Genomic DNA, 13,810 nt, shown 5'->3' with positions numbered 1-13,810 from the left:
TGCCTCAGTTTCCTCACCTGAAAGTTAAGCCAAGTAACTGTATGTACTTCCCAGGGCTGTTGCAAGAATGTAAGGAGGTGATCGGTGCGGAATGCTTAGCATGGTGCCCAAGGCCCAGGAAGCCCCAAGGGAAGGTTAGCCATTAACACTGCGTGGTTAGCAGTTCTCAGACTGTCCCTCCAAGGTGCTCAGAGCCAACACCTCAGCTGGCCTTCCACCCTCCTCCCAAAGAGGGCCTTTGATGTTGAATTCTCTCTCTGAAGCTCAGAAGCTGCCAACTTTTACTCACAGGACTCTCAGAACCTAGCTTTGCCTTTCTCGTTCTTTTAACTCCAGAAACCTTCTCCTTTTTCACTGTCCTTAATAGTTTACCATCTCGATTTGTTACACCAAATTTCTTGGGGCTGGCCATCACCTTCTTTTTCCCAGCCTGGCCTGCAGTGAGCTTAATGTAATTTGGGGACAGAGGATAGCTTATTCTGAAGGAGACAAATTCCTAAACTGCATATAGTTAGGACCTATTTTCAATCCAAAGTCTTCCAAAAAATTGTGAACTAAGATGTAATAAGCCAATATACGACGATTAAAATGTGAGTCCCCCAAATAATTTATTCGCTCTGCATCTGAATGTTTGAATATGAAAATCGTTTAGCTGTTTTACCTGTATTAGTGGAGATGACAGAAAATCTTTCAACTGAAACCCCAACAGCCTTTTTGATGCCATTACAAGGTGTATAGCTGCAGACCTCTAGCATCTTCAGTTGGAATTTCTGTGTCAGCATGCGTCTTTTTTTTTTTTTAGATAATGGAAATTGCTGTAATTATAATCACTTTAGAACACCGTTATTAGCAGTAGGAAGACCGAATTGCAAGGTTCAAGCGGGTGCTGGTTCTCTACTGTTAGAAAGAAGTCACATAATGGTATCAAATGCCAGGGGCTCATCTCCATGCCAACATGGTCCCACTTGCACTCAGGCTTCTGGACAGATGCCTGTGATGTCAGGCAGAACAAGGGACCCCCAGTTCTTGATTAAAGCATTCAGGGAGCAAGCACACGTCCCACAGTTGGCTTTCCCATGGGAGGGTAGGGACCAAGGGCAGGCCGCTCCAAGATGTGCCACTGTGACAGGCAGATCACTTTGAGCCGAAAACCATCGAGGCCCAAAAGGCTCTGGAAGATACTCTGCCCCCCACCCACAACTGCCAAGAAAGCATTGAGATGAAGGAACAGATAGCTATACAGTAATGTAAACGAGGTGTGGTAGGCAGCGAGGGATGCAGCCAAGTCTGTTAAAATTGTTCTCTGTGCCCCACTGGTTCTGGGTGGCCCATCAAGCATTTTGTTTATCATTTACTCTTTTCATATTCCTGTGAATCGCCTCCCTTTTCTTTGAAGTCTCAGCGCCCTATGCCCTCCTGGGTTCAGGATGACATGCAGACCTCACTCTGCCTGACTGTGTTTGGAACCCATGTCTATGGCTTCCCCATATGCACAATTAAACTTAGTTTTTTTTTTCCTGTTCTGTCTCATGTCAATTTGATCCTTAGACCAGCTAGAAGAACCCTGTGGGGCAGAGGAAATTACTTGCTCTGCAAGAGGAGAGCTGGGATCTGTGGGGCTCTCATGGCTGGTGCACCTCCTCTCTCCCCTGGAGCATGCTGTCCATCATGCCTTCAGCATTGTCCTCCAGGGAGGGGAAGTAGGGGGGAGGGCAGCAGGGGGAGAGTCCAGTTTTGGTCACACATCAAGTCCCTACCACCTTGGGACATAAGGCTCAGGGATCTCTGGCTCAAAAGGGAAGTTGGAGGCCAAACACCTGTTAAAAAGACACACACAAGCCCCACATGGTGTCACTTTTGACAGGCCAAGCCACCAAACCAGGGCCTAATACTTAAACTCAACTATAGTTTCAACCTCCCCCAGAAACACAGTCATAGTTGGTCAGGAATTTTCTGGTCAGCATCACTGATAAGCTGTCACGTGTGCCTTCTCCATCTTCCCTCAAAGAAGATTTATGATCCCTGCTTTTCCTCTGAGAGAACGGGACCCTTCCTAACACAAACCCTAATGTCTTCTTTTGATAATAACTACCCCCCCCCACCATTCCATTTTGTACATCTCAGAGCATCTCTACTTGTTAGAGGGGATGCTGCCCAAATCATTTAATGAAACCAACTTGATCTCCATATTTACTTGGTTTGAGTTTTGTGTTTTAACACACCAAAGAAAAGTCAGGAGGCAGGAAGGCAAGGGAGCAGGAATCTGCTGGTCAGTTCAGAACTTAGCTTCTGGAATCCAGCTGCCTGGGTTTCATTTCTAGCTCTCCGTCTTTCTTGTCCTGTTCCCTGGGTGAGTCATTCAACCCCTCCAAGCCTCAGTTCTCCCGCTCCCTAAATGGGCGTCTGATCCGTGAGGTGGCTGTGAGCATTCCCAGGGAAAGCACACAGCACAGAACCTGCCACCAGGGGAGCACTGCATGTTATGCTATCGACGACTGTCACTTAATTCTCAAAAAAATTCTCAGGTATTTATTGCTGGAGTTAACAATTCCATTTTTCTCTCCACCCAAGCAAGTTTTATTTGAAGCTTCAGTGAATCAGCAGAGAATAAATGCATAACTCTTGGCCATTAACAAAGCAGAACTTTCCCCAGGTTCAGAAGTCACCACAGCGGCCACCTCTAGCCAGCTGCACACACCCTGCTGATGGTCAGAGACATATCAGGGGGAGACAGAAAAGAAAAGAATCCTAATTCGCTTGTCTCTTCACACCTAAGAGTTTACAGAAGGCATCTGGAAAGGTCATACACATGGATTTTGCAATAAAGCAGTTACTACTAAATCAGGCACAGAAGATTTCATTCTCCATCAAATGTAAAAATTAAACCTGGATTGTTAAAAACAGCCTTCCTTGGAAACATGCTAATGTTTAACTGAGAAAAAACTTTGAATGAACTACTTCTTTGGCCAAGGTACAGGCATAGCATCATACATTCCTATTAATTAATTACACTTCATCATTTAAAAGTAAAGGTCATCAATGGACTAACGGTTACCAAAGGGAAAGGGACTGGGCAGGAGGGGTGGGAAGGGAGGGATAAGGGCGGGGGAAGAAAGGGAGCCTTACGATTAGCATGTATAATGTCGGGGGGCGCATAGGGAGGGCTGTGCAACACAGAGAAAACAAGTAGTGAGTCTACAGCATCTTACTACGCTGATGGACAGTGACTGTAATGGGGTTTGTGGGGGGGGACTTGGTGAAGGGGGGAATCTAGTAACCATAATGTTCTTCATGTAATTGTAGATTAATGATAATAAAATGAATAAAAAATAAAATAAAATAAAATAAATTGAATAAAAAAAAAAGTAAAGGTCATCAGATCAATAAAGGTAAGTTATTATTCATGAAAACTTTTTTTTTTTGAGATCCTGTAACTGAGTGGAAAAGTTGGCATCTCTAACTTCATATTGTCTGTCTCCTCTGCTGCCTTAGTCTTTGGGTCACAAAGCTTCCACTTGGCCCTGCACAGTAGGCTTGTTAATCATCAAAAGGAATTTTGCTCATTGCTTAACAATGAGGGAACCAGCCCCTTACTGAAACTCCCCTCCCAGCAGATAACTAAGTACAGAAATGACCGAATTGTCAAGGACTTACAGGAACATCATAGTCAGACCATATCAACAGAACAATTAGAGTCAGCTAACCAAGGACAAGGAGTGTCACAAGCCTCCTCAGACCCTCGCTGACCTCCAGGTGTCTGAGGCAGTCATCTCCTCCTTCCTTAATAGAGAAGACGCTTGAAATCAACCCTAAGGTAACATGGTTCTTCAGGACACGCCCGCCATCTTCTCAACCTGCTGGCTTTCTGAATAAGGTCACTTTCCTGGCCCCAACACCTTGGGTCTCCTCTTATTGGCATTTTGGGTGGTGAGTGGCACAAGCTTGGACTCGGTAAGCCCAGGAGAAAGTTCTTCTTCTGGAGGCTCCCTGCCTACCCTCTTCTCTGGGCGGGGAGGGGGGCAGGGACACCCCGACTCCCTTTATCACTGCCCAGATCCACTTTAATAGAGAGATTTCTCTTCCACTCCAAAATCAGCTTGAGCTTTTTTTTCCCTTAAGGCACACATTTCCCAAATGGAGAGTCATTCACAGTAGCCCTTTGGAAAGATTGTTCTTAGACCACAAAAGAGGTTCATCCCCAGTATCTTGTGAAATCTTGTGAAAGGCAAAATGTTCAAGGTTCTCACCACCAGGGAATGTTCTCACGTGGTGGCTTTTACCAGCACCAACATCTTGTGGTCAAGTTAAGCTTCCTCAGCTGACTCACTCCCTCCTGCTGGCCTTGTGCCACCATCCACCACGGGGGGTGGTGGGGGTGGGGGGGTGGGGTGGGGATGGCTCAGACAACCCGCAGATGAAAGACGACTGGAATCAAAGTTTTGAGCAGAACATATTTTTGAAGTTTCCTTTTTTTTAACTAATTAAACAGTATAGAAGTTATTCAGGAGAGTTTCTTTTTTTAAAAAACATTAGCATGGCATGTCTTTCCTCTTAAAAAAAAGTCTTGAATAATTTAATTAGAATTACACCAAAGTCATGAGTATGTTCTATTTATGGGGGTATCATAGCTGAATTAAAACCCAAATGATGGTGTTAAAAATAAAGTTATCTTCAGACAGCATATTCAATTGATAAGAAAACCTTGACTGCAAATCACAGTGAAGTAGTTTGGAAGGAGGAGGACCAAATCAACTCCCGGGATTTTGTCTTTTTAAAGATTATCTAGCCTGGGGACACTGTGTCTTGCCACAAAAAGTGCTAATAAATGAAAATCATAATAAGAAAAAAGAAAGCCGTTTGGTTTTATTTTTGTTTTGTCACTGGGAGACCACCTGGTTCCCGGAAGCCTAGCACAGTCCATAGTTTTTCCCAGTTGCTTTGCTGCATTTAATACTTTGTACACACACATGTGAAGACGCATGCCGGTGCAGAGGGGCTGGGCGGCTGAACTCGGAGGAAATGCGGCTGCTTGGCGGGCGGTGAGCGCGCCTCCGCGGACCCGGCAGCTTTTGGCTGGGCTCACGCATACATCCCGTAGACAGGGGGCTGCGCCTTGGAGGGCGGCCACCAGCCTCGTTAGCAATGAGACAGAAGGCGGGGGCGAAGGGAGAACGTTCACACGAAGTGAGTCCCCCGGTAATAGCGTGGCGCCCGAGGCCCACGGCACCCGGTCCCTGCGGGAAGCAGGTGTCGCTCGGCAGAAGGAAATGCTGTAGGAGGCGAGTCCTAGGTCTGCTCTCGCAGCCCGGCCACACGGAGGGGCAGCGAACAAGTTCTGAAACACTCGCACACACCCCTGGCTGCGCCCGGGCGGGCGGCGATAGTCTTGCCGCCGCCCAGAAAGCCCCTCTGCGCCCTCCGATCTGCTCTCCGGGGACCAGGGGCAGCTGTTGCTTGGGGGGGCTACTCTCAGCTGCGCGGAGACACCGCTGGGCGCCCCCATGAGCCCCGCAGAGCCTGCGGCTGCAGCCGGGGGAGACAGTGGGGGCGGCAGGCGTGCGTCCCCCGACCTACCTTCTGCGGCGGCGTCCCGATCAGCATCTCCAGGTAGTAGCCGCGCCCAGAGTCGCCCTGCAGGTTGTCCACCATGGCCAAGAAGTTGGCGGCGCCGCCCGCGGGCTCCAGGGCGAAGGCCAGGCCGTCGGCGTGCGGCAGCGCGTGGGGCGCGGCGGGGGCCCCGGGCCCGGGGGCGGGCGCGGCCACCCGGAGAGGCAGCGCGAAGGGCGCGGGGGCCAGCGCCGGGGCCGCGCGCAGGAGCCACTGGGCCAGCAGAGGCCACAGCAGCGCCCGGGCCTGCGCGCCCATGCCCGCGGCGGGGCCCGGGACACGCGCCCAGCCCGTCCCGTCCCGTCCGGCGGCGGCTCTGCGGCTGGCGGGGCCGCGGGCGGGCTGGGCGCGCGGGGCGGGCGGCGGGAGGCCCGGGCAGGCGGCGCGCGGAGGAGCGGGGAGCGGAGCCGCCCAGCCCGCGCCGCCAAGTTGAGCAAGTTGGGCGCCGCTGCCCCCTCTGGCGGGCGGCTGTCCGCGCGGCCCGGCCCCGCCCCGCGGCCAAGGTCAGAGCGGGGCGCGGGGTCCCGGAGCGCACGGCCCGCCCCACCGCCGCGCCCGCCTCGGGCCGCCCTCTTCCCGGGGAAACTCGAGTCCTGAATTTCCTCGGAGCGCGCCCCGGCGGCCGCGGCCAACGGATGTGACGAGGCGCATCTGATACCGGGGAAAGTTTCGGGAACCCTTAAAGGGGCAGCGAGGGCCTGGCTAGGCCCCGGGCCCGACGCGCCAGGGAGCGCGCAGCGGCGGGGCGCACCGGCATCGCGGGGCTCGGAGAGCAGAGGGGGAGCCGCCCGCACGCCGGGGTCCTCACGGAGTCGGGAGTCCGCCTCCCCTCGTCAGAGGCGGGCGCCCCGCTTCAGCCGCCTTCCCGCGCGCCGACACCCCCTCCTGCCCCTTTCGTGCCCCCCCCCTCTTTACGGCCCCTGAGCTATTCTGAAGAGGTCTGGGTGGAGGCTGGGGTCCACGGGCTCGGGGAGGCAGGCGAGCGGGCGAGACTTCGGAGCCTTCTCCCCACAAGTCCCGGGGGCCGAGCGCTCGGCCCGCTGGTGCTGCCCCCCCCAGCCCTCGGTCCGGGCGCGCACGATGCCGGCTCGGAAGGCGGCGTCCGCAGCTGGCTTTGAGCGTGGATTTCTCAGCCCTCAATGTAGGTAAGCTGCTAGCGCTGCTGCCGTACCTTCCCCACTGCTCCCCAGTCCGCCTAGCAAGTCGTCACAACTCACCAGTCAGGGCGTCGGGTCTGCACCTCTGCCATCCACCCCTTACCTTCCCCGCAGCCAGCTCTCCGCAGTTGATCAAATGAATACGTGTTTAGCCATACACACCACGGGTCGCAGAAATGCATTCAATAATGCAAGCTAAGAGGGTTGTTTTGCTTTAGGGACTAAACGCGGGGGGTGGGGGTGGGGGTGGGAATTACACAAGCTAAAGTCCTTCGATTTCTACTGAAACAAGTAGAAAAATCTTTCTGCCTCCTCCACCTGAATTATGTTGGCTGTTTTAAAAAAATAAGCCAGTCTTCAAACAGGCGGGAGGCTGGAGCAGAGCGTCACTCCTGGCTGCAATTTTCAGCTACTTCCACTCAGGATTTTATTTTTATTCGTTTGTTCTCAATTTTAGAATCAGGTCTATCTCTGCAAAGGACCCTTATGCCAGAGATCTTCAGCTGGATTGATTTTTAGATGACTTTAACTATAAATCACATTTTCCCCAAACTATATCCCAACTTTAACAAATCCCCAGCCACACAAAGAAAGGCCTAGTTGGATCCATGATCTAACCTAACTTGATATTCCCCATAAATCTGCATAGTTATCCCAGAGCTATTAGATTCATATATTCACATTTCAAATTCAAGGTTGTAGAGGAAGTGTAAGTTTTAAAAAAATGATTGTTTATACTTCTAGTGTCCAGTCTTGAAGGGCTCAAAAAGACATTCAGACAGCTCTCAGAGGAATGGTGCCTTGTTAAAAGCACGTAGATTTTAAGGACATTGACATAGGGACTACGGGATGTTCAAGCTCAATGTTAGAGACATTTGATCTCTTTAATAATTAAAAACCACAAGGGGAATTAAAAAAAAAATCAAGTCTAATTAAGGTTTGTCCTTCACGAAGCCCCTGACTCCATCCATCTAGTGTATTAGTGAGCTTTTCATTTTAAGGGGGCCAGTTCAGGTTTGTGAATAAACAGCTGCATGAAGATAAGTCACTGAGGTCCTCTTGCAGTTTTAAGGGATAGTACAACTCTCATCAGAAAATAACTTGGGCTGAAGTGACAGCATCTTATGACTGTCCCCTTGTTCATCCCTAGTTTTATGAATGGTCTTAGAGTTCTTGATCCCTCCTCAGAATGATGGTGCTGGCTGGATTTGGAAAACAATCATTTTATCTTCTAGGTGTTTTCACTGAAATCATATATGGCAGTCCTCCTGGGTGACATTCGCTTTCCTTTTCTTCATCTTTGAAACACCTCTCCAAGACACTCCCTGTGGTATTGGTGAGCAAAGCAGTGGGGAGGAAGGAGAGTGAACCCCTCACTCCCGTATGGCACCCCTAAATCCTCTTCAGACAGGCCTAGTGTCTTGCCAGTGGGTTTCAGCCCCAGGCAAGTTCACTATGGATTCACTGTGACCAAAGAGATGACAGCAGAATGCTCTTGGGGTGGAAGGGTTATACCCAACTTTATTTACACGGTGGCAGGTCAGTTACTAGAATCCCATTCACTCAGAGTGAATCTGCATGCAGCAAGCCGGTCTCTGCCACACCGTCTCAGTCTCTGTCCTTGGCGCTGCCACCACTCCAGCCTCTGCTCTCCTGTAGCCTTGTAGCCTTGCCACCGTGTTGCCCAGAGCACTGGGCAGATCTCTTTATATAGAGTCAATAATGACGTACTGCCCACATGTGTGTAGTGAGCTAGTGGACCAGGGCCAGGGGAGGGTCCTGGCCACAGGAACCTTCATTTTATTCACACCCACTCTCCCCCAGGGCACTCATAGTGCCCCCCTCTTCATCCCCCTCTGTCCTGCTTCCCCTCCTCCTCCCACCTCCATTTTCAGCCACACACTTCCCTGGTCCACTCAGGGAAGGCCCAGCCCTACAGCAAGATGGGCCTCCCTTCTTGTAAAGGGTGAACATTCCCTGAGATCACCCCGAACTGAGATTGCCCCTGTTCAGCAGAAGGTAACGAAAGAACTCACCCTCTGCCCGAGGAGCTAACTGGGGACTCCTTCCAGGAATACGCAGCACGTGGCTGGAATAATTGTCATCAATGTATTTGCTGATGTTCACAGACTCTTACTACAAGCTCTGAGTTCTTTTACACTGGGAGTTCTCAAACTGTCTGGACTCAGGAACCCCTTATACTTTTAAAAATTGAGCACCCAAAGATCTTTGGTCTATGTGGATCACATCTATTAATAGTTACCAAATTAGGAATTAAAAGAGAAATTTTAACAAAAATGTGATTATGCCTTAACAATAAACAAACCTATTAGCAACCTAAATAACCCTTTAATGAAAACTATATTTTTCAAAAAAAATTAATGCGAAGAATGACATTATTTTACATTTCTGCAAGTCTCTGTCTGGCTTATCTAAAAGACAGTTGTAATCTCATGTGTGCTTCTGCATTCAGTCTGTTAGAAAGCCTCTGGAAAATTCTGCCTAACACACGGGAGAGAGTAAGAGTGGAAAAGGTAAGTAACATTTTAATGTTGTCATAAAAATAGTTTTGAGCTAAAGGACCCCTGAAAGGGTCAGGCTGCACTTGGACAACCTGTTTCATACAGTCTTTCTTTGGTTTGTACTTTTGCATCTGAAGTCATTTTCATCCTATAACAAGTCATATGTGTCAGACACTGGGTCAGCCCCTGGGAAGAAAAGGCAAACTAAGATCTGGCCCTTGCTCTTGGTCTGTAGACTAGACCAAGGGACACCTATCCTCTCCATCTGAGCGCCTCTCAGGCTTAGCAAGAGAAGGACACCAGTCACCTCCAGCAACCCCTACCCCCTAACCCCCACCGTGGAAGCTTATCAATCCATCACTTCGTTCTCTTTCTCCTGGAACTTCATGTGCTGCCTGCCTGCTTCCTGGCTCCTTCTCAGATATTTGTAAACATGCTAACTGCAGTCTTTTCTTTATCTTCCTAAACCTGTCTAGATCCCACCCTCTGCAGCTTACTGCCCACATCCCAGCAAAGCCCTGCTTCTTGGAAGTGCTGCGATTATCTCCACCCCCTCCTCACCCTGTACAGCTGGCAGCCCTGGGGACGTCGCTCCACCTTTAGTCTTACCGGCCCTCACAGCACTCTGCGCTGGCTCCTCTGCCCTGTTGTTTTTAAGGCTGGCTGTTCCTCAGAATCACCTGGGGGATCCTGCGTGCCTCTCTTCCCTAGAGCCTCCCATTCCCTAGAGGTTGGTTTGGGATGGGGTTCCAGAATTGCTAGCTTTAAAAGCAGAGCTGAGCATGGGAGGAATGAGGTATCACATTGAAGGGGTTCTGTGGCCTTGTGGTTCTGAACTGACTTGGAAATGTCAGTATGTGTTCCTGAGATCTTTCATATTTAAAAAGAATTGTCCTTGCTGCGTCTGCTGGGAAGGCCCAGATACCATGAACTTCCTTAGTGCTCAAATTAGGGTTTCAAAACATCACTTCCCTTGAGGGGAAAAAGTACTTCCACTCTGTCTGTTTGTTTGCTTTTAACATTTGGGGAATGGTTTAATAAACTACCAGTGTTACATAGCTATTATGACAATATGATGGCCAGTTTTTCTGTGTGTTTTGAACAAAGTGAACAACAGAATTCAATAAAGCCTGTACATCATGACCACCTTGTAGCAAAGGCAACAGTTGTAACTTTTCAAAACTTTTGTATATTTCAATATATTGTCAATGTTTTTAGACGTTTAAGTTGGAAGGAGCAAATCAAAAGCAAGCTGGGCCTCCTCTGGGAAGACTGACTCCAGGCCTGGGGCAGAAATGGAGCAGGGTGACCTGGGAACATCCTGTTATCCCAGAAAGCAAGAATGTCACCAAGGATATTCTTGGTCACTGGCTGTGGCAGAGCTGGGACCACTGAAGCATCATTAAGAGTAGGAACTGTAATGGTTCAGAACACCTCAATTATGTTGAAACCTCTTCGTTCATAATGTTCTCTTAAAATGTACATTGTCTTAGAAGAATGCTAAGGAGCCCAAAGCACTGTTTTTTGAAAACTGGCTGAAAAAAGAAAGCACGACACATTTATTATCCTAATTTTCTGCACAAACTATAGCTCGGTATAACCAAGTATTGAGGAAGGGAAATTTCTCCTCGTAGCAGTATTACAGCTAGTGGAGGAAGGGCTGGAGGCACTAGAACATGGCCATCGTGCTGCATCTAAGGAGCCCATGCATCTAGGCACTGAGCACATGTGGCCGATGCACCACACACACAAAAGAGACCTCCCACCCTTCTGTGTGCCCTGATGGAAGCCCACAGTGCTACCTGTGAAATGCTCTTACCCCAAAAATCAAACCTGAATCTGACTGGGCCTCTGTATCACAGGTTGGCAGATGACATCCTGTTGGCAAATCTGGCCTGCTTGCTTGTTTTTTAAATAAAGCTTTACTGAAACACAGCCTTACCCATTTGTTTTAGTAGCAGCAGCTGAAATCATACGGGCCTCGAAACCTAAAATGTCCACTGCCTAACCCTTTATAGAAAAGTTTACCAACTCCTGCTACACATCAACAGTCCCCAAACCCTTATCAATCAATTGTCATATAGGAACCTTATTTGTATCCTGATCAAACAAAATGAAAAAGTTACTGATGAGATAATTAGAGAAATTTAAACAGTGCTTGGATGGTGTTATGGAATTACTGTGAATATTTTTAGATCTAATGATGCCATTGGCTTGTGTGTGTGTATGAGTTCTTACCTAGTGGAGGCACATGCTGTGATATTTAGGAACAAAATGAGATTTGTTTCAAAGTAATTTGGGTGGTGGAGGACATGCCAGTCAGTGTTCTCCATGACACGAATGGTCCTAGTGATAACCCTATGAGCAGGCACCATTATTATTCCCACTGTATAGATGAGAGACCAAGGCACAAAGTGGATATTGGACTGCTGAATGGTGGGAGTGGGATTTAGATTCTGTGGTCTGACTCCAGAACCTGTGTTCTTTCATCAGGGGGCTGGGGCCGTGCCTTTGATGTGGTCTTTCTGCAGGTCACAGATGGTCAGGCTGGAGAGGACCTGCAGAAGAGCACCTCCTGGGGCATGCACAGAAGATAAGACAGGGGTGCTGCAGATGTATGCGGAGCCCTTCTCTGTGCTGTTTACCATGTTAGAGCCCAAGCCCTGTGGGCAAATAAGACCAGCCAGCCCTCTCCATTAGAGACCACAGTCTACCAGGAGACAGACCGTAGTATGTTTTCTTTATGGAAACACCCCTCCAGCTTCAGGGTGGAGGAGAGCTGGGGGTGGTGAGCCCGGAGACAGGGAGGCCAGTTCAGAGCCCGCTGCAAGGCTCCTTGACGATGGTGGCAATGGGCACACAGAGGAAGACGTTAGCATTCAGGGCCAAGAGATGATGTCTTGACAGCCTAAGGAAGTCGGGTGGGACATGTGAGCCAGGAACATTCAGTGCACATATCTCTGCGTGGTGCTTCCTTTCGTGCTTGGTTTTCACAGCAGGGTCACAAATCCCACCTCGTTTTGATCCTCAGTGAGAGGCAGGGGTGGCAGATGTCCCCATTTATGCAGGGACGTTGAAGGTCAGGAGCACCGAGCTCTCACCATGCCCTGCATGCAGATTGATCCCCGCCCTCTGCCCCTTGTTCTCTAACACTCCGAGGGAGGCACCCTGTGTCCCTGTCATCCTGGAAGACGCTGAGGCCCAGAGAACTGAAAATCTGCCTAAGATCACAGCCAGGAAATGACCAGCAGGGTTTGAGCCTGGTCAGGTGGCTGCCAGAGCTTACCTTCCTTTCCCTGAAGGAGGTTGCCTTCTGAAAATGACCAATGAGGCACATTTGGGACAGAGGGAAGTAAGGATTCACCTCAGACTTCTTTAAATACTAGCTTTCCCTCATGTTCTTAAAACAGGTCCCCTTTACAAAAGCCTTATGTACTTTCAGGAACCCATGGGTTGGATTAAAAAGGCCCATCACTGTAATGTGACATCAGCCAGATTCCACCTAGGCACAGCTCTACCCAGGGAGGCGGGCTGCCCAACCAGGGAGGTTTCCAAATGTTTGTCCCCCAGCAGCCCTGTTCTGATGTGTGTGGAGACAGCAGCCCGTGGGAGGCCCACAGGCTCTGAGTCCAGAGGCCGGTGATCAACCTCTGATGCTGCCTCAGACCACTCGAGTGTCCCCGGGCACCGTTCTTCTGCTCTCTGAGCCTTGGCACCCTTATTTCTGTATCTACTGCCCACTTCCAGGGCTGTGTTCTCCTGATTCAGCCTGAGCGGCGCCCTCTGCTGTTGTGGGAGCAGTATGGCTTATTTACCTGCTTTGGAAGGGTCTTTATAAGGACTACATTATCTTCTCTAGTCCCCCAGGTCTGTTTGTCTATGTTTTAACTGCCCCAAAGCAAGACACACACAGTGTCACCTTTGAAGGTTACCCCTGATCTAACGATTGGAAACCACTCCCCTCGACATTTCAGCTACCAAACCATTTAAGGATCATTTGTGAAAGGTGTGTGAGTCTTGGGGATGATCTGAAGCTTCCTGTGGATACTTTCAAGTAATGTCCAGAAAGCGGATACTTTCAAGTAATGTCCAGAAAGCCCCGCATACACACCTACAGGAGGTGCCTGGGGCTGGGCGTCCGCCAGGGACAACAACAGGGGATCCTCGGTTAGGCAGGATAATGGTCTCCTAAAGTCTCCCACATCCAAAGCCCTGGAATCTGTGACTAAGTTACCTTACATGGCAGAGGGACTTTGCAGGTGTGATTCAATTAAGGCCCTCGAGATGGGAAGAGTATCCCAGATTATCCAGCTGGGCCCAATCTGATCATGTGTATACTTAAAAGCAGGGAAGCTTTCCCAGGTGTGATTACAGAAGAGTAGTGGCAGAGAGACAGTGCTGCTAGGCTGCAAGAGGGGGCCACAGGCCGGGTGGGGGGTGGTGGTGCCTGAGAAACTTGTCCAGGCAGGGAAACCAACTCATCCCTAGAGACACCAGAAAGGAGAGCAACTCTGGCACCTTGAT

At 49.7% G+C, this 13,810-nt stretch overlaps 1 protein-coding gene and 1 long non-coding RNA gene across 2 annotated transcripts in view; one reads left to right on the top strand and one right to left on the bottom strand.

Moving 5' to 3' along the window:
• The window catches only part of BACE2 (beta-secretase 2), an 89,470-nt gene extending 83,604 nt beyond the window's left edge, over positions 1-5,866 (bottom strand). The window contains exon 1 of the mRNA XM_036876915.2: positions 5,575-5,866. Coding sequence (XP_036732810.1) covers positions 5,575-5,865 — 291 coding nt within the window. The 5' untranslated portion in view covers position 5,866. The remainder of the gene's footprint in view (positions 1-5,574) is intronic.
• Positions 5,867-6,626: 760 nt separating this feature from the next.
• Positions 6,627-11,221, top strand: LOC118907883 (uncharacterized). The gene is made up of 2 exons (XR_005023012.2): positions 6,627-6,752; positions 10,505-11,221. It is a non-coding gene; the product is annotated as an uncharacterized LOC118907883 (long non-coding RNA).
• Positions 11,222-13,810: the final 2,589 nt, after the last annotated feature.

Source organism: Manis pentadactyla, chromosome 1, assembly GCF_030020395.1.
Source record: "Manis pentadactyla isolate mManPen7 chromosome 1, mManPen7.hap1, whole genome shotgun sequence".
Lineage (NCBI taxonomy): Eukaryota > Metazoa > Chordata > Mammalia > Pholidota > Manidae > Manis > Manis pentadactyla.
The sequence above is the reverse complement of the archived record's forward strand: the minus strand, read 5'-3'. Positions and strand labels throughout refer to the sequence as shown.